Here is a 27,767-nt window from a genome sequence, read left to right on the forward strand (position 1 = left end):
TACAAATAAACTTGGATTGGATATCAAAGAGCCACAACATTTTATAATGATCAGCTGCTGACCTATTAAAACTAAGAGGGCCTTTAGGGACCCCTACGTCACCCCTAATAATATACTCTGACAACAGACTGACTGCTGGGGCACTAGAAGTCTGGAACAAATGGGACTATAAATACGACGTGTTACTTTGAGCCACACAAAGACAGACACAAGAGGACAAAACATTGAACCGAGACCATGTCACAGGTGAGTGAGATTTTAATTAAATTAGAAGTTAACTAAATCTGATATTACAACCTCTCAGTCTGTGTAATCTTTACTGATATGGAATAGGCTGGAGAAGTAAAGAGGAAAAAGCGACCCCCGATGAAAGAGGAAGACCTAAAGGGCGCTCGGAGTAAACTGGGATTGAAGGGCGAGGTTAAGAGCAAGACTTATGAAGTGATGGTCGAGTGTGGTGAGTAGTATATGCTTACTTTTATTAGGATACATACCTCAATATACGTACTTCTTCAGAGGTATTTTCAAAATGGAAGCAATCCTTTGTGTATGAATGTGTACGAAAATTAAGTTCCCTGACCGGGAATCGAACCCGGGCCGCGGCGGTGAGAGCGCCGAATCCTAACCACTAGACCACCAGGGAAGATAGCGCTCTGGCGCTGCTGTACATATCTTAGCTCTAAACATGGACATGGATGTATTACACGTAGTGTCTATAGAAACTTAAATTCTGGGATTAGAAGCACTTCCACGGTTCATGTGCTGTGCCTGTTCGCCATACGTGGGCTATTCTTTACGTTTAGCTTCTGTCTTTCAGAGCGAATGGGAAAAGTCGCCCCCTCGGTTTTCAGCGGAGTGAGGACAGGAACTGAAACTGTTCTGGAAAAGCCCGGCAGTGCCACCAAAACTCCTGGAGCCAGTGTGTTCAGCAAGTAACCACATACAGATTGAATTTATTGACTTTACTTGCTCATTGCATCACTTACGACGATCTCTGGACTAATATTTGTGAACTGGTTGCGAATTAGTTTTATTTGTTAATAAGCCATGCAAATGGTTTATAGCTAAGACTACATTTTACCCATGGCTCAGGAATGTAGCCTACATTCAACACTAATATTATGGCTTCTTAAAGTCATTTGCCTCATGTAAAATTACACCGACTGTCAGAGTTTGTACCTATTTTGAAACTAGGCCTACATTCTCATTGATTACTATAAACACATCTTTACAATGTCTTACCTATTAATGCCACAATCACAATTGTATGTGTCATGTCTATTTTATATTGATTCATGTTGATTAGCCACATGTAAATGTTTGTTTCTGATTCTGAAAAATAAAAATAAAAAATGCCTAAATTCATGTAATTGTTTACTTTTCTTTTACGAGAATCATGTAGGCTAGGCTATCTTCCAAAAAGTTAGTAAACCTTGATCCTTGCTCCTGTTGGTCAACATTCACTCAGACAAACACAATTTTGGCCCTCCCTTCAGCCAGGGCACTGCTTATTTGGTGATGTTCTAGTGTATGAGTGTTCAGTGTAGATTGGGTCATGTCTGGACTTTTGGGTGTCCGACGCCTGCTGCTCTGGGGCTGCCTGGGCCTTGTGCTTCCTGGGCTGGCCCATGGAGCTGTGCTGGTTTCTTTGGAGGAAGCAGCCAACATGAAGGTAGGCCTATTTGTATATATTTTTTATATATTTTTAGATTATACTGCTGTTTTTTGATCTTTAGTTGAAGCATTTTCTGTACTTTTAGCTTTCCAGTGGAGCCCCAAGATCACTGCAGGTAAATGTGATCACTCTCAGTCAGATGTGGGTGATGTACATTCACTCAATTATGACATTTATTTTAATTAGTTTTATCCCACCATATTTAAAATGGTTAAATTAATTTCCCTTTTCAAAGAGCAAACTTTTCAATGAAACTTCACAGTATCCATTTTCTTTATCTCCGTTTAATTATTCTTGATGGTTTCGGTTGCATATACAATTTTATAAGGCTATTAATATACTTATTTTCTCTAAAGTTTTAAAAAAGACAAAAAGAAAAAGTGTGTCTAAAATAAATTTTGTCCAGCTTTTTTTTTTTTTTTTTTTTTTTTTTTTTAGACAGCTATAATTGTCTGTTCACAAGTTATGACAACAGCAGTCATATGAACTAACCATCTTTTTTTTTTTTTTTTTAATTTTTTTATCCATAGAAAAGAAACTCCGACAAGAATATGGTAAGATTTCTAAAGACCTATAGCTAAAAGCCTCACTATTCATCCAGCGACTCACCCAAGTGTCAACATACACTCCCAAATGGAACTACTGACTTAATACTTGAGAAGCAATGACAACTTGTTTACAGTTTCTTTTAATTGCTTTGGCTCCTTTTCTGAAACTTTTTATAATCTTTTTGGCACTCTGCATAACTATTCACACAAGACACAAAACAATTCAGAATTTTTCCAAAAAAAATAAAAAATAAAATGTAAAATACTTTTCTGTATACTCTTTGTGTTTAAAATACAAACACAGTGATCAGATTTATAAATTGACCTAGCCATCATCCAAACACTGGCAAGGAGAATGTTGCCACACTCTTAGATGTATAGTAAGAGTGAGTCACAGACCTGTAGGACCAGTATCACACTGTTTCTGATGACTTAGGGAGCAAAAAAAGCTAAATTTTCAAACTTGTGCTATTTTTATCAGTAATGTCTAAACTGTGTTAGACTTCGATGTCAAAGTCTCTGAATGAAAACCTCATTCACAGGTTTTCACTACAGAAATCTTTTATTCTGCTATCTATTTCTATTGCTTCTATGTCTCTCTATAAAATATCTTCATATTGTGATGCCTGTGTGTTCAAGTTTTGTCCTTTATGTTTTCAGTCTATGGAGTTTAGTAAAACTGTATATTGAGGTACACAGACTATAGTACATACAAGCAGAGTGCGACCGTTGCAATCTGTGTTAAGTAGTTTTAAGTACCTGACAACTGTGTTTTAGATAGACCTACTTTAAAAAGTGTGGTAAAAACGCAAAAATTGATATAAGGTTCAAAGTGAAAAAAAACTGTATTGGTCCAGGTGGAGGTGCACAGCGTGACGGTGGACTGCACAGTTACCTCGCGTTTTGCTCACACCGTGGTGACGTCCAAGGCCCTGAACAAGGCCAACAGCTCACAGGAAATTTTCTTTGAGGTGGAGCTCCCCAAGACTGCGTTCATCACCAACTTCAGCATGTCAGTTCTGCACATCAGGGAACATAACTGAACATCCTTGCTGGTTTGGAATTGACAGATTTTGTGAACATTGTTTTGTGCCATAGGGAAATTGATGGTCGGGTGTATGTAGGTGTGGTGAAGGAGAAGGAAAAGGCAAAGAAACAGTACGAGACTGCTGTTAAAGCTGGACAGACCGCTGCGCTGGTGAAGTAAGTCGCCCACTTGTTCTTTGTATCTCATTGCTCTTCGTACTTAGGGGCACTGAGCTGAATGTAGTAACTTGTGTATTTCTGAATAATGTTGACTTTGCTGTTACGAAACAGGCAAAGCATGGATAAAGTTTATGGACTCTTTTAGCATAGTTCTACAAATCAAATGTGCAGAAATGCTGACCTTGGAGCATTGATTTTGAAATGTTAACAGTGTAACTAATTGGATCATGACAATTATTTTACAGAGAACCTGTTTGAACTTACAAAAATAGTTTTGATAAAGTTTACTTGCTGAGGGTTGAATTTAATTACAGCACAGTAGTCCATAATAGGCTATTGAGCAGGTTTGACTATTTAATCAACCATTAAAAAGTAAATGTTGACATACTGTAGAAAAAGTCATTCAGATTTTAAAGTACAATGAAACACATATTTTTGATACCCTATAGCATACAATTTTAGAGACAACATGACAGATATCACAATCTGATACTGGCCGCCGATCTCTGCATTTTTAGAGTATCGGTTTAGATCAGATTTGGTGAATAAATCTGGTGATACAGATTATAGTCTTCTCTGTACACAGCTGTGTGGATAACGCTGCACCCAGAGCAACTTTAACACACACTGAGGAGACTCTAAATCCACTTTACATCCACATTTATTATGGCAGAATAATTATTTGTTTTACATCTCCAGTTTCTTCATGGAACGTTAAGAGTTAAAATGGAACTTTGGATGAATTAGGCAGTGGCAGATGCGCTAACTTGTTTACATAGGTTAAGTAGCCGTGTGCTTTGGGCAGGCTTCTTGTCTTGAGAAACAGAGGCTATAACATCACCCTATGTCACTATGTCCTGAAGCTGTGTGTTGGGAAGCTTAAGACATTATTTCACAATATGAAAAATATAAATATTTAACTCTAGTAACTCTCCGGTTCCAGATTATGTCTTGAATGTGAATGAATAATTAAAATCACCAAGTCCACCAAATCCAGTTTAAGATTTTATTCATGGGGTTGTCAGTGAATAAGAATTCTGGAGTAGGCAGGGATGGATTACAGAGAAGCGGTTTTCTAGAAGGGCAAGAACAAAGGAATTAGTGCAGTCAATGATAGTGGCAAATAATAAGTGCAAGATCATGGTTAAACAGAATGTAAATGTAGTGAACTAAATAAACTCACTTTCATTTATACACTAATCCATAAGGCAGGTAAGGGACTCCACAAACAGCTTCCTCCAACTCGGCACAAGACAAAGAGTGGACACGTGTGTTTGGGCTGTAATTATAAACTTGGTGGAGGAATCTGGCAGCTCAAAGGAGGGAATAAGGCAGGACAATGGGAGGGAAGGAGGATTTTCTACACAATATGATAACAAATCATTAAGCTATTTTAAGTGGACCTTTTTATATGTGATTTAGATTTTATTCAACTGGAGCTAAATTCACCATGGAATACTTAATTTTAAAAGCACAGCATAAATTCCATAAATTCAATTGTTAATAATGAAAACATTGGGAGCCAAAAAAAAGGAAAAAGAAAAATGATTGAGACGTCCCCAAGACAAACGTAACTCAATGGTTTGGGGCTTTTACTTATTATATGAACATATAATATTCACATACATCTACAACACAGTGAATATAAAAATAGATTCTAGATAGATAGATTTTCACATAGTTTAACTGGTCTATTTCAGGGCTTCAGGGAGAAAGATGGAGAAGTTTTCTGTCTCTGTTAACATTGCAGCTTTAAGTGGTGTAACATTCACGCTGACATACGAAGAGCTCTTACAGAGAAAACTGGGCCAGTATGAGATCGTTACCCGAGTTCGGCCCAAGCAGCCCATTCAAGAGTTTAAGGTACACGTGACATCAGCCATCTCCAATAATACATAAATGCATTAAAAAGCTTACACATGATTTGTATTCGTTTTCAGATTGTTACAAACATCTTTGAACCTCAGGGAATTTCAAATGTTGATGTCCAGTCCACTTTCCTCTCCAATGAGCTGCTTCCTCTAGTGGAGAAAACTGTAACAGACAAAAAAGTATAATCAATTATATTTCAAACATGTCAGAAAAATATGTTTTGCATCCACAAATTAAAATAGCTATTTTTTTTTTACATTATTTCTTTGCTTAGGCACGCGTCTTCTTTTCGCCAACACTGGAGCAGCAGAGGAGTTGTCCAGACTGTGAAGAGACATTGATTAATGGAGATTTTATTGTAAAATATGACGTGAGGAGAGAAAAGGGCCTTGGCGATATACAGGTATTCATCAAAACACTGCCACTGTTTTAAATATTAGCTGATGGAGAGGCAAACTCCTTCAAAAAAAAAAAAAAAAAAAAAAAAAATATATATATATATATATATATATATATATATATATATATATATATATATATATATATATATATATATATATTTGTGTTTTAAAAAATAGTAGAGAAAACAAGTAATCTTTTTTTTTTTTTCTAATCCATGTGTTCTTTAAACCAGATTATCAATGGACACTTTGTGCATTACTTTGCTCCCCCTGACCTACGCCGTGTCCCAGTGAATGTAGTGTTTGTCATTGACGTTAGTGGTTCCATGAGCGGCAGAAAAATAGTACAGGTAACACAATTCCCAGATCTATTAAATAGATGGAGAATGATTCTATGATGTTCTAAACATGGAAATGTTCTTCTAGACTCGAGAGGCAATGACAAAAATCCTCCAAGACCTGCAAGAGGAGGATCACTTTGCCATAGTCATATTTAGTTTTGACGTTAGACCCTTGGATCCGACACTGCAACAAGCTACCCAGGAAGCTGTCAAGAAAGCAATGCAAAAAACAAGTAGATTGAACGCAGTTGGAGGTAGTACATTTTTTAAATTATGACTATTGATAGACTATTGATATTTTACAGCTGATGTCGTCAACATTCTCTGGGGATGTGATTCTAACTGGAAGCTCTGATCTGTCTAATGCTTTGTTACTCTAGACTTTTATCTGAGCTTTGTTTAACACAATCTGTCCAAAAAAAACTGTTAGAATTACAACAGATGAGCTGGTTTGTTGTGTCAAACAAGTGCCTTTCAAATAACATTACAGTCACAAACTAGGTAGCATTAGCCAACTATTTTTCAGTTAGTTGTTTTCACCATTTTTTAAACTCAAACACGTACACAGCACCATGAACACTTGTATTGATCACAGGTTCCTGAAAATGTGTTGTTTAAATCTATTTAGTAATTTTTTTCTTGCGTTTTCAGATAAATATTTTTAGCAATGTGTGCAAATGTATGCATTGTGTAACTTCATAAACATACAGGCAGAGCACCCCCAGCATGATGTCACTGCAAAGCATCAGTAAACAGTGCAAATAAATCCAGTCTAAAAATTACAATCTTCTTTTCATAATACTTAGGGACAAATATTAATGACGCGGTGCTGAAAGCTGTTGAGATGCTTCACACAGCAAGGAAAAATGAAAAACTTCCCCAAAGAAGTGCTGATGCAATTATGTTACTGACTGATGGCATGCCAAATTCAGGTATGTATATATGTATGTATACATGTGTGTATGTTTGTGTGTGTGTGTCTTCATTCAGATTAGGTAGGAAGGAAAGTTGGAGCTGAGATTATGCTGTTAGCTATTTCAGGATGTAATGAACTTATTGAACTACATTTAGAAAGAAGAAAAAATCATTTTAAGAGTTCATGTTTTCATTCTTATTTCAGGGGAAAGTAACCCTGCCATGATCCAAAAAAATGTGCAAAATGCTATCAGTGGAAATATGTCTCTGTACTGTCTTGGCTTTGGGAATGACGTAGAATACTCCTTTCTTGATGTGATGAGCCAAGAGAACAAGGGATTTGCCCGCAGAATCTTTGAGGACTCTGACGCAGCTCTACAACTACAAGTGAGACCCCTTGATCCCAAATTTCATAAATCACACTTTCTGCAAGTCTTTTGTTGGTTCTAGGGTTTCTATGAAGAGGTGTCTAGTCCGCTGCTGTTAGGGGTTGATTTGAAGTATCCCGTCACCACCGTGGACTCATTGACCACAAACCACTTCGACCATTTGTTCAACGGCACAGAGATCGTAGTGGCCGGTCGACTTATGGATAACAGCATTGATAATTTTCCTGTGGAGGTTTTCGGAGTTGGGGTGTGGATTTAAAACATTAAAAAGTACAACAACAGAAATTTTAAGAATTTGTGTGGTGATCCTCAAAGCACCTATGTCTTTCTGCCTTTAAGCTTGAAGACTACGAGGTGCAGGGCCAGGCCAGTGCTCTTGACTGGGCTGTGATGTATCCAGATGAGGAGTACATATTTGGAGACTTTACTGAGCGCCTGTGGGCATATCTCACCATTCAACAGCTTCTGGAAAAGAGGTCTCAATTAACTTTTTCTTTTCATCAATAAAAGGTGCACCATGCAACTTTTTCTGATGGAGATTCTCCCACTTGCTTGTCTTTATGTAGATGTTATTGCCTTGCCAAGAATGTTTCACAGTTTTGTATAACCTAACCTTACATAACCTAACGAGCACAATGAAGACAAGCAGGTGATACTAACAGGTAAAGTTACAGGTCAAATCAGCGGACAGGTGATCTGGCTCACAGGAACAATGCATGTTTTTAAGGTATTTTTGAGTGAAATGTTTTTAAATATATGCACAATAGATACATATGGTTAGTTCAACCATTGCAATGGGGTGGAGTGGAGAGGGTAACTAAGGAGCTAGCTATGGATCTCTGAGATGCTACAGGCTTTTTACACCAAATGTGCACAGAAGACCCTCCAGTGGAAATACTATAAGACTTTTCAAAGGAAACACTTTGAGGGAATGAGCCATTTCATCACTGACTGAAACACCTGAGTGGAGCAAGAGCAAGGCCTTTCCTGTTGTGTTCACCTGGCTGACCCCTGCCGGCTGCTGTGGTGCTGCAGGACCCAAAGGAGGGACACTTTTGGTTTTTCCTTTCCTCAAACTGCCCTGACACAGATTTGCTGACCCTACCTTCCTCCTGTTATGCTGCACTAAGATCTTTGCCTGAGACTTAAAGACGACTGAGACGTGCAGTTTAAATTTCACTCAGGATCAATTCTCTCATGTAATGCCACACTGTGGAATATTCTGGACAAAACAATGGCATCTCCAAAGGTCCTCCATGTTACATAGTGCATCTTTAACAACTTTTTCCCCTTAACAGCCAAAAAAGTCATCTCATTTTAAAAACATAAATTATACTGTTTTTAATATAATTATATTTTTGAATTGTAGTAAGACTGGCAGGGCTGAAGAAAAGGACAAGCATAAAGCCGAAGCACTAGAGATGTCCCTGAAGTATAATTTTGTGACCCCTCTCACATCCATGGTTGTAACAAAACCAGAATCTGAAGACCCACCGCTAGTGGCTGATAAGTTGACAGAGGGTACATCCAAGTCCTATAACTGTTCTCTACCTATTGGACATGCTTTTCCTTAAAGTATTTATTTATTGATTTATTTATTTTAATTCACAGAACAACGTCAACAGGCAGAGAAAATGGGCCTAACAGCACAGCATATGAAAGTGACAAGTAAGAGAACTTTGGCATTTCAATGTTGTTCATATGCAAACCAGTAAGCCTCACCTGAATTTATTTATTGCTTATAGGCACAAGCTATCACAGACCCATACAACCTGTTCAACTGGGTAAGACGTCAACATTGTGGTTGGTGGGAAAAAACTGTTATTGACACATTCAAGTGTCAGTGTCACACTGAATCACTACAAAGTAAACCTATCTAACTGGCAGGTCCAGAGTAGTGGTTACAGCAATATACAAATACCTTTGTTTTTACCATGAAAAAAAAGAAAAAGTGTAGAGTTGTTACTTGAACTTGTTATTATTAATCTAGCTCACACCAGATTGATATGTGTAGTACTCTGAATTGAGTTCTACACATTATCAATCTCTGATGATCTGATTGGTTAAATCGTTACAACAGCAGAACAAGCCAAAAAATCTAACTTTAGTTAAATCCAGTGAAAAGAAAGGCACAAACATATTCCCTGTCCACAAATGCACAAAGGGTTTACCTTCTGCATGTGTTTTTCTCAAACAAAATAGTCTGTATTGACGCTAAAATAGGCTGATGTACATCTGTCAGCGTTGCCATGTTTGTTTTGGTTAATTTGGGTGCTTCACCACTGGCTGCCACGCAATACTTCCACTTATATAATTTTGTAATCCTGTAGTGGATGGTGACCCTCACTTCCTGATTGAGCTGCCAGACAGAGGAGACGCTCTATGCTTCAATATTAACAACAAACCTGGGACTATCTTTACTTTAGTGAAAGACCAAGAATCCGGTATTGTTTTGTGTTTTTATTTAATTTACAAGTAAATTGTATTACAAGCTCTCACTCTCTTCCCATGGTTGTTCAGGTATTCTGGTAAATGGACAGACAATAGGAGACAAGGCAATACCCCCTGATGGTCAAATCAATACATATTTTAGTCGCTTTGGAATTGTCCATAAAACCTTGGGAGTACAGCTGGAGGTGAGCACTCAGGACATCTCTGTGTTCCAGGACGGCAAATGGGTCACTCTTCTATGGTCTGGTACAGCATCACTTAAAGGACCCAAGTGAGTGTCAACTCAGAAATACTGTTTTCACTTTCATATTGGTTCTGTATTAATACATTTTATATGTCGCCACCTTTAATGAGCTTCTCTTTTGACCCTAGTCTGGATTTACTGTTGAGCAAAGACCGCAGCTTAACTGTGACTTTAAAAGACTCTGTGAAGTTTGTGATCTTATTACATAAAGTGTGGGAGAAGCACCCATACCACAGAGACTACCTGGGCTTCTACACACTAGATAGCCATCTTTTGTCCCCCAATGTCCATGGTCTTCTAGGTAATTCAGTGATTAAAATCTTTGATGAAGAGCAGTCTTGCACAGTAAAAGAAGTTAAGCCATTTTTACAATTTTATATACCCATCTATTCTGCACTTTTGTCTCCAGGTCAATTTTATCACAACATTGAGTTTGAAGTGTCTGACCTGCGTCCAGGAGAATCCCCAGAGAAACCAGATGCCACTATGTTTGTAAAAGGACACCAGCTCAATGTGACAAGGTGCAACATGTTTCACAGCAGTTTTATTTCATTTTTGCCTCATTAATACAATTTAACAATCTTGTTTTACAGAGGCTGGCAGAGAGACTTCAGGAATAATATAAAGAACGGAGAGAACATCCCTTGCTGGTTCATCCACAACAATGCCACAGGCCTCATTGATGGAGAAGCAAGTGACTACATTGTGTCAGGTCTTTTCAAGAATTTCTGAAAGCAATTCAGATCACCAATAATTGTACATTAAGACAAACAAACCATGTTATCTTCTAAATGGCATTAAAGGTAAACTTTCTGGGAACATTGTGTTTTCATTGTATTTCTTATTTAATTGATTATAATGATTAATTATGATTAGCCACATGGAGCTTAAACGTTTTTAGTTTGTTTCTAATTCAAAAACATAAAAAATATGTTTACATGTATTTATTTATTTTTGTTTTACGTGAATCATGCATGCACTATTGGCTATCTTCCAAAAAGTCCTTGCTCCTGTTGGTCAACATTCACTCAGACAAACACAATTTTGGCCCTCCCTTCAGCCAGGGCACTGCTTATTTGGTGATGTTCTAGTGTATGAGTGTTCAGTGTAGATTGGGTCATGTCTGGACTTTTGGGTGTCCGACGCCTGCTGCTCTGGGGCTGCCTGGGCCTTGTGCTTCCTGGGCTGGCCCATGGAGCTGTGCTGGTTTCTTTGGAGGAAGCAGCCAACACGCAGGTAGGCCTATTTGTATGTTTAGATTATGTTGCTGTTTTTTTTTTTATTATTAGTTGAAGCATTTTCTGTACTTTTAGCTTTCCAGTGGAGCCCCAAGATCACTGCAGGTAAATGTGATCACTGTTCTCAGTCAGAACTGGGTGATGTACATTCACTCAATTACGACACTGATTTTAATTAGTCTCATCCCACAATATGTAAAATAGAGATATTTTTGAAACTCATGATCCATTTTCTTTTTCTCCTTTTAATTCTTCTACTACTTATGTCTCAAAAAGATTTTAAAAGATTTAAAAAAGGTGTGTGTGTGTGTGTGTGTGTGTGTGTGTGTGTGTGTGTGTGTGTGTGTGTGTGTGTGTGTGTGTGTGTGTGTGTGTGGCTGCTTACAAGTTATGACAACAACAACCATATGGACTAACCATCTGTTTTTTTTACCCATAGAAAAGAAGTACTGACAAGAATATGGTAAGATTTTTACTAGCCTAAACTGTGTCAAACTTGGGCCTGAAAAAATGTTTTGTAGTTTTGATATGAGAGTTAAAGCCAGTTTTTACAAGATTGTGCCAACATGGTGGTTGTAGTAGATACATGTTATACCTCGTGTAGACCACTAGGTGGCAGTATAGGCTGAAGGTTTGAAAAATGTGTCAGTTGTTCCCGGTTACTGTTGAACTGTGATTGAGTAACGTTCAGTAAAACCTAAGTCATCTACAACCATTCTACAACCTGTTGTCCGCTCATCCTTCATTAACAAGGATATTACAGTGGTGGAATCTGGCAGCTCAAAGGAGGGAATAAGGCAGGACAATGGGAGGGAAGGAGGATTTTCCACACAATATGATAACAAATCATTAAGCTATTTTAAGGGGAACTTTTTATATGTGATTTAGATTTTATTCAACTGGAGCTAAATTCACCATGGAATACTTAATTTTAAAGGCACAGCATAAATTCCATAAATACAATTGTAAATAATGAAAACATTGGGAGCCACAAAAAAAAAAAAAAAAAAAACATGATTGAGACGTCCCCGAGTCAAACGTAACTCAATGGTTTGGGGCTTTTACTTATTATATGAACATATAATATTCACATACATCTACAACACTGTGAATATAAAAAATAGATTCCTTTTTCACATAATTTAACTGGTGTATTTCAGGGCTTCAGGGAGAAAGATGGAGAAGTTTTCTGTCTCTGTTAACATTGCAGCTTTAAGTGGTGTAACATTCACGCTGACATACGAAGAGCTCTTACAGAGAAAACTGGGCCAGTATGAGATCGTTACCCGAGTTCGGCCCAAGCAGCCCATTCAAGAGTTTAAGGTACACGTGACATCAGCCATCTCCAATAATACATAAATGCATTAAAAAGCTTACACATGATTTGTATTCGTTTTCAGATTGTTACAAACATCTTTGAACCTCAGGGAATTTCACATGTTGATGTCCAGTCCACTTTCCTCTCTAATGAGCTGCTCCCTCTAGTGGAGAAAACTGTAACAGACAAAAAAGTATAATCAATTATATTTCAAGCATGTTAGAAATTGTTTTTTTTATATCCACAACTAAAAATTGCAATTGTTTTCATTATTTCTTTGCTTAGGCACGCGTCTTCTTTTCGCCAACACTGGAGCAGCAGAGGAGTTGTCCAGACTGTGAAGAGACATTGATTAATGGAGATTTTATTGTAAAATATGACGTGAGGAGAGAAAAGGGCCTTGGCGATATACAGGTATTCATCAAAACACTGTCACAAACTGGCTCAGGGTTTGGACAATATGGAGTCCACACATGTTTAAAAAGGAAAATAGGTATTTATTTAAATAACATGGTACACATAAAATTGTGGAAACATGGTGGAAAGGAGAAAAAGAAGAGAGTGGGCAGTCTCCAGCAGCCAGCTTTTAAAGGTGGTGGGTGCCTACAGTATGGTGCAGCTCATAGACTGGCCCTCCCACACTCTGGAATCTGGAAGGGAGGGGGAGAGAGAGAGCCAGCAGCAGCACAACATGCACCCACAAAGTACAGACCCAAGCGGGGGTCGTAACAACACCATTGTTTTAAATATTAGCTGGTGGAGAGGCAAACTCCTTTAAAATATACTTTGAAAACAGTTTTTCAGGTTGCAGGTGTAATGTAAGTATCTATATGGCAATACTTCTAATACATTCAATGGCATAGCATGGTGTGCATGTAGTTCCTGAGTATAGTAAAGTAGTTTTATAAAAGCAATAGTCAGTCAAGTTTAACACATTCATACACAAACTTATTCAAAGTGTTTTACAGAATAGTAGAGCTAATTGTGGCTAAATGGAATCAGTGCTTGAACATTGGATTTAATAGAAAATAACACTTAAGTAATTAATTTTATTTTATTATTATTATTGCTTTTAACCCATGTGTTCTTTAAACCAGGTTATCAATGGATACTTTGTGCATTACTTTGCTCCCCCTGACCTACGGCGTGTCCCAATGAATGTGATGTTTGTTATTGACCTTAGCGGTTCCATGGGTGGCAGAAAGATAATACAGGTAACACAGCACAATTCCAGATCTATTAAACAGATAGAAGATGATTCCTTATTCTCTCTAATGACCTGGATTCTAAATATGGAAATGTTGTTCTAGACTCAAGAGGCAATGACAAAAATCCTCCAAGACCTGCAAGAGGAGGATCACTTTGGCATTGTCAAGTTTAGCAGTGATGTTTTACCATTGGCATCAACAATGCAACAAGCTACCAAGGAAGCTGTCAATAAAGCAATGCAAGAAACAAGGGGAATGTACGCATGGGGAGGTAGTCAATTTTCAAAATTGTGTGTAGAATCCCTCAGTCGTCACGAATCCATGGCAAAGGAGAAATTCAATTTGTCAACTGGACAAATGTTTATTTAGGTCAAAAACTTTTCACAGCTCATCCAAGCTGCTTCTTCATTTCTGATCAGAACACTGGTGGACACTACCAAAAGAGACGGGAGTTGAAACTATGTTTGTAGGAAAAACAATTCTTCCTTGAACAGAAATGGAGACCTCATACATCATCTGTCTCCCATCCATCCTCAAACTTAAAATAAAGAGAATAGGGGTAGCCAGGTCAGGGCCAGAGGTGGGCCTGAATAATTATGCTAATATGTCCCCACACTCAGTACAGAGCCTAGCTAATAAACAAAAACTGTAAACAAGTAGAGTGTTAGTTTCAGAGTAGCTTCAGTGTAGTTAGCTCCTCCCTTCAGGCAGATATAAGGAAGTGTCCACCAGCATTCTGACCCAAACTGAAGAAGTAGCTTGGATGAGCTGCGAAATGTTTTCAACCAAAATAAATGTTTGTCCAGTTGACAAATTGAATTTCTCCTTTGCCAATTTCTACAGTTATGACTATTGATATTTTGCAGCTGATGTCGTCAACATTCCCTGGGGGCGTGACTCTAACGAGAGGCTGTTCTCTGTCTGAAGCTTTGTTACTGTAGTTAGACCTCTATCTGAGCTTTGTTTAACACAATCTGTCCAAAAAGAACTGACTTAGTTAGAATTACAACAGATGAGCTGATTTGTGGTGTTAAACAAGTTCCTTTCAAATAACATTACAGTCACAAACTAACTAGCATTAGCCAACCATTTTTCAGTTAGTTGGTTTCACCATTTTTTAAACTCAAACACGTACACAGCACCATGAACCTTGTATTGATCACAGGTTCCTGAAAAAGTATTGTTTAAATCCATTTAGTATTTATAACTTATTAATAACTTAAAACTTATGTGACAGTGTGTGCAAATGCATACATTGTGTCACCATGGTAACTTCTGAACAATCCATCATAAACATACAGGCAGAACACCCCCAGCATGACGTCACTGCAAAGCATCAGTAAACAGTGCAAAAAATCCAGTATAAATATTACGCTCTTCTTTTCATAATACTTAGGGACAAATATTAATGACGCGGTGCTGAAAGCTGTTGAGATGCTTCACACAGCAAGGAAAAATGAAAAACTTCCCCAAAGAAGTGCTGATGCAATTATGTTACTGACTGATGGCATGCCAAATTCAGGTATGTATATATGTATGTATGCATGTGTGTATGTTTGTGTGTGTGTGTCTTCATTCAGATTAGGTAGGAAGGAAAGTTGGAGCTGAGATTATGCTGTTAGCTATTTCAGGATGTAATGAACTTATTGAACTACATTTAGAAAGAAGAAAAAATCATTTTAAGAGTTCATGTTTTCATTCTTATTTCAGGGGAAAGTAACCCTGCCATGATCCAAAAAAATGTGCAAAATGCTATCAGTGGAAATATGTCTCTGTACTGTCTTGGCTTTGGGAATGACGTAGAATACTCCTTTCTTGATGTGATGAGCCAAGAGAACAAGGGATTTGCCCGCAGAATCTTTGAGGACTCTGACGCAGCTCTACAACTACAAGTGAGACCCCTTGATCCCAAATTTCATAAATCACACTTTCTGCAAGTCTTTTGTTGCTTCTAGGGTTTCTATGAAGAGGTGTCCAATCCCCTGCTGTTAGGGGTTGATTTGAAGTATCCCGTCACCACCGTGGACTCATTGACCACAAACCACTTCGACCATTTGTTCAACGGCGCAGAGATCGTAGTGGCCGGTCGACTTATGGATAACAGCATTGATAATTTTCCTGTGGAGGTTTTCGGAGTTGGGGTGTGGATTTAAAACATTAAAAAGTACAATGGCAGAGATTTTAAGAATTCGTATGGTGATCCTCAAAGCACCTATGTCTTTCTGCCTTTAAGCTTGAAGACTACGAGGTGCAGGGCCAGGCCAGTGCTCTTGACTGGGCTGTGATGTATCCAGATGAGGAGTACATATTTGGAGACTTTACTGAGCGCCTGTGGGCATATCTCACCATTCAACAGCTTCTGGAAAAGAGGTCTCAATTAACTTTTTCTTTTCATCAATAAAAGGTGCACCATGCATCTTTTTCTGATGGAGATTCTCCCACTTGCTTGTCTTTATGTAGATGTTATTGCCTTGCCAAGAATGTTTCACAGTTTTGTATAACCTAACCTTACATAACCTAACGAGCACAATGAAGACAAGCAGGTGGTACTAACAGGTAAAGTTACAGGTCAAATCAGCGGACAGGTGATCTGGCTCACAGGAACAATGCATATTTTTTAAGATATTTTTGAGTGAAATGTTGTTAAATATACGCACAATAGATACATATGGTCAATCCAACCAATGGAGTGGTTGGCTGCTTTTTTGGATACCTGGCTCACACTCTGAGCAGTTTTTGAAACTTTTTGTTTTTTTAGCTCAGTTTTTTTTTTAACTCAGTTCAAAGGGACTGATTGTGAAAAATGAGCTGTTTTGTTTTCCCCTTATCCATGGAGACTGTGCGAGAGTGTAACTAAGGAGCTAGCTATGGATCTCTGAGATGCTACAGGCATTTTAAACCAAATGTGCACAGAAGACCTTCCAGTGCAAATACTATAAGACTTTTCAAAGGAAACACTTTGAAGGAATGAGCCATTTTCATCACTGATCTAAACAAATGAGTGGAGCAAGAGAAATGCCCTTCCAGAGAGGGACACTTTTGGTTCATTCTCTTCTCAAACTGCCCTGACACAGATCTGCTGACCCTACCTTCCTCCTGCTTTGCTGCATTAAGATCTTTGACTGAGACACAAAGACCACTGAGAAATGCAGTGTAAACTTCACTTGGGATCAATAAAATACCTCTCTCTCATGTAATGCCTCACTCTGGAATACTCTGGGCAAAACAATGGCATCTCCATAGGTCCTCAACCAGAAATGTTACATAGTGCATCTTTAACTACATTTTACCCTTAACAGCCAAAAAAAAAGTCATCTCATTTTGAAGACATAAGTTATACTGTTTTTAATATGATTATATTTTTGAATTGTAGTAAGACTGGCAGGGCTGAAGAAAAGGACAAGCATAAAGCCGAAGCACTAGAGATGTCCCTGAAGTATAATTTTGTGACCCCTCTCACATCCATGGTTGTAACAAAACCAGAATCTGAAGACCCACCCCTAGTGGCTGATAAGTTGACAGAGGGTACATCCAAGTCCTATAACTGTTCTCTACCTATTGGACATGCTTTTCCTTAAAGTATTTATTTATTGATTGATTTATTTCTTTTAATTTACAGAACAACGTCAACAGGCAGAGAAAATGGGCCTAACAGCACAGCATATGAGAGTGACAAGTAAGAGAACTTTGGCATTTCAATGTTGTTCATATGCAAACCAGTAAGCCTCACCTGAATTTATTTATTGCTTATAGGCACAAGCTATCACAGACCCATACAACCTGTTCAACTGGGTAAGACGTCAACATTGTGGTTGGTGGGAAAAACTGTTATTGACACATTCAAGTGTCAGTGTCACACTGAATCACTACAAAGTAAACCTATCTAACTGGCAGGTCCAGAGTAGTGGTTACAGCAATATACAAATACCTTTGTTTTTACCATGAAAAAAAAGAAAAAGTGTAGAGTTGTTACTTGAACTTGTTATTATTAATCTAGCTCACACCAGATTGATATGTGTAGTACTCTGAATTGAGTTCTACACATTATCAATCTCTGATGATCTGATTGGTTAAATCGTTACAACAGCAGAACAAGCCGAAAAATCGAACTTTAGTTAAATCCAGTGAAAAGAAAGGCACAAACATATTCCCTGTCCACAAATGCACAAAGGGTTTACCTTCTGCATGTGTTTTTCTCAAACAAAATAGTCTGTATTGACGCTAAAATAGGCTGATGTACATCTGTCAGCGTTGCCATGTTTGTTTTGGTTAATTTGGGTGCTTCACCACTGGCTGCCACGCAATACTTCCACTTATATAATTTTGTAATCCTGTAGTGGATGGTGACCCTCACTTCCTGATCGAGCTGCCAGACAGAGGAGACGCTCTATGCTTCAATATTAACAACAAACCTGGGACTATCTTTACTTTAGTGAAAGACCAAGAATCTGGTATTGTTTTGTGTTTTTATTTAATTTACAAGTAAATTGTATTACAAGCTCTCACTCTCTTCCCATGGTTGTTCAGGTATTCTGGTAAATGGACAGACAATAGGAGACAAGGCAATACCCCCTGATGGTCAAATCAATACATATTTTAGTCGCTTTGGAATTGTCCATAAAACCTTGGGAGTACAGCTGGAGGTGAGCACTCAGGACATCTCTGTGTTCCAGGACGGCAAATGGGTCACTCTTCTATGGTCTGGTACAGCATCACTTAAAGGACCCAAGTGAGTGTCAACTCAGAAATACTGTTTTCACTTTCATATTGGTTCTGTATTAATACATTTTATATGTCGCCACCTTTAATGAGCTTCTCTTTTGACCCTAGTCTGGATTTACTGTTGAGCAAAGACCGCAGCTTAACTGTGACTTTAAAAGACTCTGTGAAGTTTGTGATCTTATTACATAAAGTGTGGGAGAAGCACCCATACCACAGAGACTACCTGGGCTTCTACACACTAGATAGCCATCTTTTGTCCCCCAATGTCCATGGTCTTCTAGGTAATTCAGTGATTAAAATCTTTGATGAAGAGCAGTCTTGCACAGTAAAGAAGTTAAGCCATTCTTACAATTTTATACCCATCTATTCTGCACTTTTGTCTCCAGGTCAATTTTATCACAACATTGAGTTTGAAGTGTCTGACCTGCGTCCAGGAGAATCCCCAGAGAAACCAGATGCCACTATGTTTGTAAAAGGACACCAGCTCAATGTGACAAGGTGCAACATGTTTCACAGCAGTTTTATTTCATTTTTGCCTCATTAATACAATTTAACAATCTTGTTTTACAGAGGCTGGCAGAGAGACTTCAGGAATAATATAAAGAACGGAGAGAACATCCCTTGCTGGTTCATCCACAACAATGCCACAGGCCTCATTGATGGAGAAGCAAGTGACTACATTGTGTCAGGTCTTTTCAAGAATTTCTGAAAGCAATTCAGATCACCAATAATTGTACATTAAGACAAACAAACCATGTTATCTTCTAAATGGCATTAAAGGTAAATTTTCTAGGAACATTGTCTATCATTACATTTCTTATTTAGACTTAGACTTAAACAAATTTTATTGATCCACAAGGGAAATTACTTGGGAACAGTTCACTTATCACAATATATTATAATAACAAATAGTAAAAAAATATGAATGGTAATGATACATTCTAAATAAGTAGACAAAAAAGATAGCATACAGCAAGAAAAACAAACTGTGTTATTTTTCACATGAAAGAGAATATGCCTCAGGCTGTTTACTTTAGTTTAATTTATTTGTTTATTTGTCAGGGACAGTGCACATAAAAACATTGAGCTACACAAAGAGGCCATATGCTTGTGCTAGGTTATAGCAAAATTGCTAATTTCCACCTTCAGTGACTGCACAGGTTGATATCATAAATGGCGAACATGCCAATAAAATACAATACAATGTATACTGATGCAATCGTTCATCCAGTCAGTCAAAAAGTAAAACTAGTTCCATTCAGTCTCAGTTACCACATCCATACTCTATTTACATATTTACAGTTCATATTGCTCCATTCATACAGGACAGATTAATGTGTACAGGTTTGTTTGGTTAAAAGTTGTTGTTCGGCCAACCGTGCAAACATTTCATAATTAGTACATGATATAATTTCATGTGGGACGCTGTTCCAGAGGTTTATGGCTCTATATGAGAACTGATTGACCAAAGGAGGTTCTACATCTTGGAACACTACACTCTCCTCTGGCCGTGGACCATGTGGCTCGGCAGGTTTTCTCTGAAGTAGGCACCACAAACTTTCTCAATGGAGGGGCAGCTGAGTTATGAATGATTTTAAATAATGTTAACATTTGATTAAATTTAAGCAAGTTATCAAAATTTTGCTATTTATATTTGACAAATATTGAACAGTGGGGGTGCAAGTGAGGCTTTTTATCATGGATTTTTAGTGCATGTTTATACAATGTTTCTGTCGGCTTTGGAGATGTTTTACACACCTGAGACCACCTTGTAATACAATTAGTGCTGTCATGCGATTAAAAAAATTGAGAGATTAATTAATTATGATATATATATATATAATCTCATTTTAATCTCACCTAAAAATTGCTGAGAAAAGCCTTCAATTTGAGGTATTTTCATTTAAATTCATTATTACATTATTGTGGCAGATCAAAAGACTAATATAGATTTTAAAAAGTGACTTTATAAAGTCATTTATTGTTTAACAAATCTCTCCAAATTGGCTGTTGAGCCCAAGTCTCCATGAATAAGAAACTGTTTGTTGTAAAGTAGCAAAGACGAGGAAATCTGAACATAATAACTTTTGTCTACTTAAAGACAATAAAAAGTCCAGTCTTTCCTTAACCATATTAAAAATATCATTGATAGAGAAATGCTTTATATATGAGATCACTGGTTTTAGTCCTGGTTTAGACCTGGTTTAGACCTGCTTTAGTCCTAGTTTAGTCCTGGAATAGATTAATCCTGGTTTTAGTCCTGGTGTTAGTTGTGGTTTAGTCCTGGTTTAGACCTGGTTTAGTCCTGGTTTAGACCTGGTTTAGTCCTGGTTTAGACCTGGTTTAGTCCTGGTGTTAGTTCTGGTTTAGTCCTGGTTTAGTCCTAGTTTAGACCTGGTTTAGACCTGGTTTAGACCTGGTTTAGTCCTGGTTTAGTCCTGGTTTAGACCTGGTTTTAGTTCTGGTTTTAGTTCTGGTTTTAGTTCTGGTTTAGTCCTGGTTTAGTCCTGGTTTAGACCTGGTTTAGTCCTGGTGTTAGTTCTGGTTTAGTCCTGGTTTAGTCCTGGTTTAGTCCTGGACTGGATTAGCCCTGGTTTTAGTCTTGGTGTTAGTTCTCGTTTAGAGGCGCACAGGAGGAAGCGCGGTTTACGCAGCGTAGCGAGAAAACACGATCCACACGCGGCGCACGGGAGCACGTCGGTGTCCGCGCAGTGTCTACGGAAGGAAACCTGGTCCGCGCGTTCTCAGGTTAATGACGATGATGAAGGTGTGTGTTTGTTTGTGTCTGTGTGTGTTTGTGTGTGTGTCCCCTCATGTGGCAGGTCACTATAGGACAGTAGTGCAGACATCATGAGCCTATGCAGGTTGTTTTCACCAGTGACATTTAAGATGTAGGCGATATTATATTTGTTAATTTCTTTTATATTTCACGTCGGGAGAATAATTTCCAAGACACGAATGCGTTTTTACCTGTGCGCTGCTGCCTCTGTTCTACTGGCTCTTCGACCTCGTCCATTGTGCGACTGACGCCGCCAACGTTAACATGACGTTTACATCGCTGTTACTGCGTTTTGTGTGGGTTTCCGGCAATGAGTGGAATTACCGAAATAAAAAAAATCATAAATGTGTTTTGTGTGTGTGTGTGTGTGTGTGTGTGTTGTTGTCCCAACAACACATAAAAACAGGTTTTATAATAAAGAAACTCACATACAGAAACACTAAAGTTAGAGATTAAAAATGAGATTAACGCGATTAAAAAACACAACGCGCTAAATATGACTGTAATTAATTAATCGCAATTAACGCGATCATTTGACACCCCTAAATACAATATCGAAGATGCGAAACAATCATGGCATTAAAATATGTATATGATGCCTCAACTGTAAAAGAATTTCTAATATGTTTAAAATTCATCAAGTTAAACTTCAGTGCATTTCCAAGTTTTTTTTATGTGACTTATAAAATTAAGTTTTGAGTCAAATAATAAACCAAAATATTTAAATTCATCTACATTCCTAATGTTTTGTCCATTTATAAAAATTTCATGAGTCTGTTGAGATTTACGCTTAATGATAACAAATACTGAAACCGTTTTAACAATATTTAAGGTAAGGCAGGAATTCTGAAGTCAATTTGCAACCTTTTCCATTTCTCTTGTCAGTTTTTCTGTTACCTCCGATTAGTTTTTCCCATAAGTAAAAAGCACTCATCATTATTATACATTATTATATCAGCATCAGTACATTTATATAAATACTAAACAGCAAAGATCCAAGAATAGACCCCTGGAGCACTCCCACAGACGTGGCTTTAAAGGGTGATAGTGTGTTATTCAGTTGGATACACTGAATCCGGTCACTCATATATGACCTATTCCAGTGTTGGATGTGCGTGGAAAGGTTGTAGTCATTTAGTTTGCTGAGAAGTATCTGGTGATTTACAATGTCGAAGGCTTTACGCAGATCAAGCAAGACTGCTCCAACTACTCTTCCCTGATCTTTGTGAGCCCTGATACTTTCCAGAAGGTAGCAGGCTAAGTCTGTTGAGTATTTTTGTCTAAATGCAAATTGCATTGGGTGTAAAGAGAGTTTGAATCAAAGTGTGCAGTAAGTTACTCTGCCACAACCCTCTCAAGCACTTTAGAGACACCTGGGAGGAAGCTTATAGGGCGATAATTGCGAACATCTTGTCTGTCACCTGATTTAAAAATAGGGGTGACTACGGCAGGTTTTATGGCTCCAGGAAACACACCCTCATAGATAGATTTTAAAAATCAGAATATTAAAGGGACCAGAAAGTGCCCCTTTGTTTCTTAAAAAAAGGTATCAACTGCTTAAATATCCTTTGATTTACTACTATTCAGTGAACAGATAATTTTCCCAACCTTGATTTCATTTGTTGGTAATAGATTAAAGTTGGATTGATTTCTGATTGGGGTAGAGGGAATAGTTTGAAAGTTCGGAGACAGTTTATGGACTGAATAAAAAAAAAAAAAAATTTAATGAATTGCTATTACCAAAACATAGTCAAGTTTGTCAGTAGTTTCCCCACATGATTTGACTATTACCTTGTGCATTTTTAATTATTTCAAGAAAAAAGTTTGGCCCATGACAGTGGCTGTGACTTTATTTGGTAAATGGTCACATTTTTCTATAGCACTTTTCCACCTTCAAGGCACTCAAAGCGCTTTACAACAAGGAACCACTCACCCATTCACACACCAGTGTACACAGACACTGTAGGCAAGGTGGGTTAAGTGTCTTGCCCAAGGACACAACAACAGCATTCATCTGTATGAGCTGGAATCACACCAGCCAACCTGTGGGTCAGTGGATCTGACTACTCAACCGATGATGTTTATGTTGAGAGCTGGACTCAAACCGCCAACCTTCAGATCAGTGGGCAAATGCTCTACCAACTGGGCTACTGCCGCTCTCAGACTTGTGAAAATTAGATGACCGGTAGATAATTCTAATTTTAAGAATATTTCGAAAGACGCGTCTCGTTTTTTCATTAGGTTGAACATTTGATTTTCTTGGAATGTTTTTAGTATACTTTAATAGAATATTGTTTAAAACTGTCATTAAATCGTGACAGCCCTGCTCCCGCTCACAGGATTTAAGTGCAATAAGCTCTTCCCACCTTATTTAATATAATTTTCAACCAATTGTAAATCTCCCTTTCAAATAATTGCAATGCATTCAGTACTTTACTTTTTATGGGTCTTTCTCTATTATACCGTGCTTTAGTTAGTTTTCTAGATACTAATGTCAGATTGTGGTCTGACATGCCTGTGATTATATTATATGTTTTTATCATTCATTCAGGCTTGTAAATATTAGATCTATTAAGGTCTGAGAGGATTTGGTTGTTCAACATTTCTGTCATTTGAAATGATTCTGTTATTTCCTTTAATTTTTTTCCTTCAGGATTTTTCAGACCAGTTTATACTGAAATCACCCAATAGTATGACTTCCTCTCCATCACACTGTTATAGTATTTTATCCAAGGAGACAAAGAACTCATTGTAGCATTTGGGGTCAATATAGTACTAATATGCAAAATGTAATTTCAGGAGAGACAGTAAACAGATAGATAGATTTTACTTGCACATATATTAAAAACAACATTTTGAACAGGTAAAAACAGAAATGACTGTGCAGTAGAGAATGAGAAGACCTTACTGCTCTTATAAGATCACCTCCCCCATAAACATGATTTTATCACAACAGTCATGAACAGGCAAGTTGACTTACAGTAGTCCAAATATTAAATAGCATTACAAATCAATGTTTGTCTTAATTGTCTTATAAAATAGTCCAGTGAGGAAATTGATTTGAGAGTATTTGCTAAATTATTCCAGAGGGTCGGCCTCTGAACTTGAGTGTTCTTTGATTTATAGAAGTTCTGCACAAAGGAAGATAAAAGTCTCTGCAGAGTAATTGAAAATATGAGGACTGTATGTCCTTTTAATATAGAAAATGTAAACTAAAGTTAAACTCAACTGTTAAAATTGTTGTTTAAATGTATTAGTCCTAAAGTTGTTTATATTTGTTTTAGTTTTTGTTATATTCATTTAGAAATTGGACTTCACAGTCTAAAGATCCATCTCGATATTTATGTTTGAGCAGTAGCAAAAGGGAGTTTAACTCCTTGGCCCATATATACTTAACAATAGTATTCAACTGACTGCTTATTGATTTATCCTGTTGACCTACCACCATCTAGAGGTGACAAAGTGAATTACAGGCAAGTCTAGACTACACTACACTATTTTCTTATAACATACATTATTTTACATCATTTTGAAATCTCCCAATTTTTTTTATTTAATTTTATTTATTTTTTTATTGTTTTTATTTTTTTTTTTAAATGACACCGTAGTCAATTAACCTCGCGCAGTGAATTAATCTCGCGTGGTCAAAATTGGAGTTATGTAAAAAAAAGAAATATGCACGCCTAGTCACCTTAATTGTGTAGCCTGGGCCGATTTATTGCATTTTATGTCGCCATTTATTTAAAACTATTGAAACGTATCTCTTTTTTTCCTTCAAATGAGGCAGACGTAAATTCATCGCTCGCTCCACCCCCTAAAAAGTTACATTTCGCCTAATTCCCTCCTCTGTGCCGTTTTCATCCCACAATACCAAGGGGCCAGAGCACAGTATTCTAACTCGTGAAAGGGACCCAGGCACCTATGCGCAAAGAGCAGCCCGGATGATGTCTTTTGCGCGCCCGCTCTTCAATGACAGAGTCTCCGCAGAGAAGAAGAGATGGTCCGTGCTCCTGGACTTTGCCGTGTCCATGACCCCAGGCTCGTCCCGTTTGTTCCCGTAGTGCTGCTGCTGCTTCACTTCTGTGACTCTTTCAATCTGGACACAGAGCAACGTGTAGTCTTTAGTGGACCCCCGGGAAGTTATTTTGGTTATTCGGTTGAGTTTTTCGGCAATGCATCCAGGTAAGTTTAAATCAGGACTTCGAAAGTATCAAAATGATCTTTGAGCATCTTAATACATAAGTGTTGGAGATGCGTGTAGTGTAGATGGACAAACATGCATTAGCCCACTTTTCATATTGTTTAAATGTTAAATGCGCATCCTGTTGCTCTTTAAGTCTTGCAAAAAGGAGGACCCCTAATGCAAATAACTGACTATTTAAGAGATATTAAGCCAAGTAGTTCCACATCACCAACAGATATAAGATATAGCCTACTGCAATAATAGGCTATGAGCTATTGTTGTATTAGACAGGCTAGTAATGATACTTTGTGCAGGTAAAGACCAGCAAGCAAATGTTAATGTTTACAGTGCATTGTGTGAATCTATAATATACCATATGCAACTACTTATTAGGAATGTGTGCAGCCAGTATCAAACTTTTTCTCTCAAACCACTGGATTCCAGGTTTGTAGGCTACAATGATTGGAAACAGACACAGGAGCTGGGGATGGAGAGGAGGGGGTTAAACTCAGACAAGTCAAAATAAGCTAATGTTGTGAATGCTATGGATAGTGGGATTTTTTTGAGTGCAGTCTTTTTGTTGACAGATGAGAAACTGCTGAGTGAGTCCCAGCCAAAGATCAAACAGTGTCTTTATGGGAACAGCATGTAATGTCACCTGTTTTGGCTTACACTCTGTGGTATGATGTCGAGGAACACACACGTTTCATGTATGTTCAAACTCATAAGTCCTGGCTTGAGGGACATGTAAAGGATTTGTACAGGCACTTAGTATGTGCATCAAAACTAAAGTCTGATGTGGTTGATAGGCTCTACATACACTATGTTCGCTATATGTCTATGGCTACGGTGCTATAACAGTATTTGTAGACCTACTGGAAGAACAATGATTTTTACTTTCCAAATGGTTGTCAGGATATTAAAGGTCCTATAGTACACAAAGCTACTCTTGTGAGCTTTAAGCCATGTTATAATGTTGTTACGTCCTCAAAAACACACCTGGAGTTGTGTTTTCTTTCATTTACACATGCTTGAGTGTGAGTCTGTCTACAAAAACACATCTCCAAATACATTTGTGATGAGGACATAACATTATAACAGATAAGAGAATAGTGTAATATAGGGACTTCAATGTGTAATGCAGTTATGTCTCTAGTGCCCTATATCCATAATTAAGTCACGATAATTACAATACCAACTTATCATTCTACAAATTATAGCTTGAGCTATTTATTTTGGGGCTCAATATTTATTGTGAGTATATTTTTATGCAATACTTCAGAGATTTATTTTTGTATTTTTGTTGTAGTAATATAAGTTTGAATATAAGATCTGACCCACAGGGGGTTGAAAAAGTAATCTGAGTAATTATTGTCTAATTATGCTACTTATTTTCTTTTTTAATCTTTGTTTATCTTGTTTTAATGATATTGTCTACCGAAAATGGTTAATTGGGATTATCTTGCTTTTTATTGTCACTGGGATAAAGTTGTTTCAGTATTATTGCTTATCTCTGTATTTCTCTGTAGCAATATTATACTTCTAAATTTGTTATCGTGACAGGGCTGTCCATTTTTTTACACCTCACATCTTTAAGTGTGGATCTGAAAACTGCGTTGATATCAAGGTAAATACTACATCTGACTGAGTGGGACATGTTTGGACAGTCGTGCAAATGGGTTTTTTAGCTGAAGCACTCATCCAGCTGTTCACTGCTGTTCTTGCTCAACATCTGGGACTTCCCCCACTTGTTACATCACTATTAACCTCACTGTAAATAATGACAGTATCCCGATGCATCCACACACTCTCAAGCTCTGCTACAGTATTTTATGTGTGTCAGAGGTTGAGCTGTACATGTTTGAGCCATGTACTGGGTAGCTACGTTTCCCACTTTTGCTGGCTCAAATTAACTTATGAAATGCAAGTATTTTGTGTGTGGGAATGAGTTTGTCTTTTGGCTTTCTGTGGTTATAGAGACTAGGATCATTCTGAAGTGGCTGGGTATTACAAATAAGTAAAAACTTTCATGTCAAACATAACTGTAAGTTGAACAATTTCCTGTCGTCAGTGATCATCTAGGGTCTTTTTAATTGAGTTGAGTTAAGTGATTTGGCTATTTTATGTGTTGAAAAGCCTGTCTTTTCTATATTCAGAAAATAAATATTAAAAACAATTTATTATATTTATTTATTTTTTTAATAAACTAAGTAAACTTCAACTCAAAATTCTGAACTTTCTATACAAGGGAAAAATCTATTTGTTCTTCAGTCATTT

At 37.5% G+C, this 27,767-nt stretch overlaps 4 protein-coding genes and 1 non-coding gene across 6 annotated transcripts in view; 4 read left to right on the forward strand and 1 right to left on the reverse strand.

The window, feature by feature from the left end:
• Positions 1-96: 96 nt before the first annotated feature.
• Positions 97-1,365, forward strand: mustn1b (musculoskeletal, embryonic nuclear protein 1b). Its single transcript, XM_055160757.1, has 3 exons — positions 97-246; positions 334-457; positions 818-1,365. The coding sequence occupies exons 1-3, from the start codon at positions 238-240 to the stop codon at positions 934-936; spliced, it is 252 nt and encodes an 83-aa protein (XP_055016732.1). The 5' UTR covers positions 97-237; the 3' UTR covers positions 937-1,365.
• trnae-cuc (transfer RNA glutamic acid (anticodon CUC)) lies at positions 572-643 on the reverse strand. The gene has a single exon. It is a non-coding gene; the product is annotated as a tRNA-Glu (tRNA).
• Positions 1,366-1,524: 159 nt separating the features above from the next.
• Positions 1,525-10,776, forward strand: LOC110165793 (inter-alpha-trypsin inhibitor heavy chain H3-like). The gene is made up of 22 exons (XM_020930983.2): positions 1,525-1,672; positions 1,761-1,790; positions 2,206-2,229; positions 3,081-3,235; positions 3,322-3,426; positions 5,130-5,292; positions 5,370-5,480; positions 5,576-5,704; positions 5,936-6,052; positions 6,129-6,297; positions 6,850-6,975; positions 7,164-7,345; positions 7,409-7,594; positions 7,687-7,823; positions 8,717-8,868; positions 8,959-9,015; positions 9,093-9,131; positions 9,678-9,791; positions 9,868-10,069; positions 10,171-10,343; positions 10,452-10,563; positions 10,636-10,776. The coding sequence occupies exons 1-22, from the start codon at positions 1,556-1,558 to the stop codon at positions 10,772-10,774; spliced, it is 2,739 nt and encodes a 912-aa protein (XP_020786642.2). The 5' UTR covers positions 1,525-1,555; the 3' UTR covers positions 10,775-10,776.
• A 363-nt stretch (positions 10,777-11,139) lies between these two features.
• Positions 11,140-19,239, forward strand: LOC110165794 (inter-alpha-trypsin inhibitor heavy chain H3-like). The gene is made up of 20 exons (XM_020930984.2): positions 11,140-11,278; positions 11,356-11,385; positions 11,720-11,743; positions 12,441-12,603; positions 12,681-12,791; positions 12,884-13,012; positions 13,696-13,812; positions 13,909-14,077; positions 15,203-15,328; positions 15,517-15,698; positions 15,762-15,947; positions 16,040-16,176; positions 17,180-17,331; positions 17,426-17,482; positions 17,560-17,598; positions 18,144-18,257; positions 18,334-18,535; positions 18,637-18,809; positions 18,915-19,026; positions 19,099-19,239. The coding sequence occupies exons 1-20, from the start codon at positions 11,235-11,237 to the stop codon at positions 19,235-19,237; spliced, it is 2,406 nt and encodes an 801-aa protein (XP_020786643.2). The 5' UTR covers positions 11,140-11,234; the 3' UTR covers positions 19,238-19,239.
• Positions 19,240-25,165: 5,926 nt separating this feature from the next.
• Positions 25,166-27,767, forward strand: part of LOC110165784 (integrin alpha-5-like) — a 44,198-nt gene continuing 41,596 nt past the window's right edge. For both annotated transcript variants that reach the window (XM_020930972.2, XM_055160166.1), the window contains exon 1: positions 25,166-25,489. In XM_020930972.2, the coding sequence (XP_020786631.1) occupies positions 25,305-25,489 (185 nt within the window). In that variant the 5' untranslated portion in view covers positions 25,166-25,304. The remainder of the gene's footprint in view (positions 25,490-27,767) is intronic.

Source organism: Boleophthalmus pectinirostris, unplaced genomic scaffold (assembly GCF_026225935.1).
Source record: "Boleophthalmus pectinirostris isolate CB_2022bp ecotype Guang Dong unplaced genomic scaffold, ASM2622593v1 HiC_scaffold_3, whole genome shotgun sequence".
Classification (NCBI taxonomy): domain Eukaryota; kingdom Metazoa; phylum Chordata; class Actinopteri; order Gobiiformes; family Gobiidae; genus Boleophthalmus; species Boleophthalmus pectinirostris.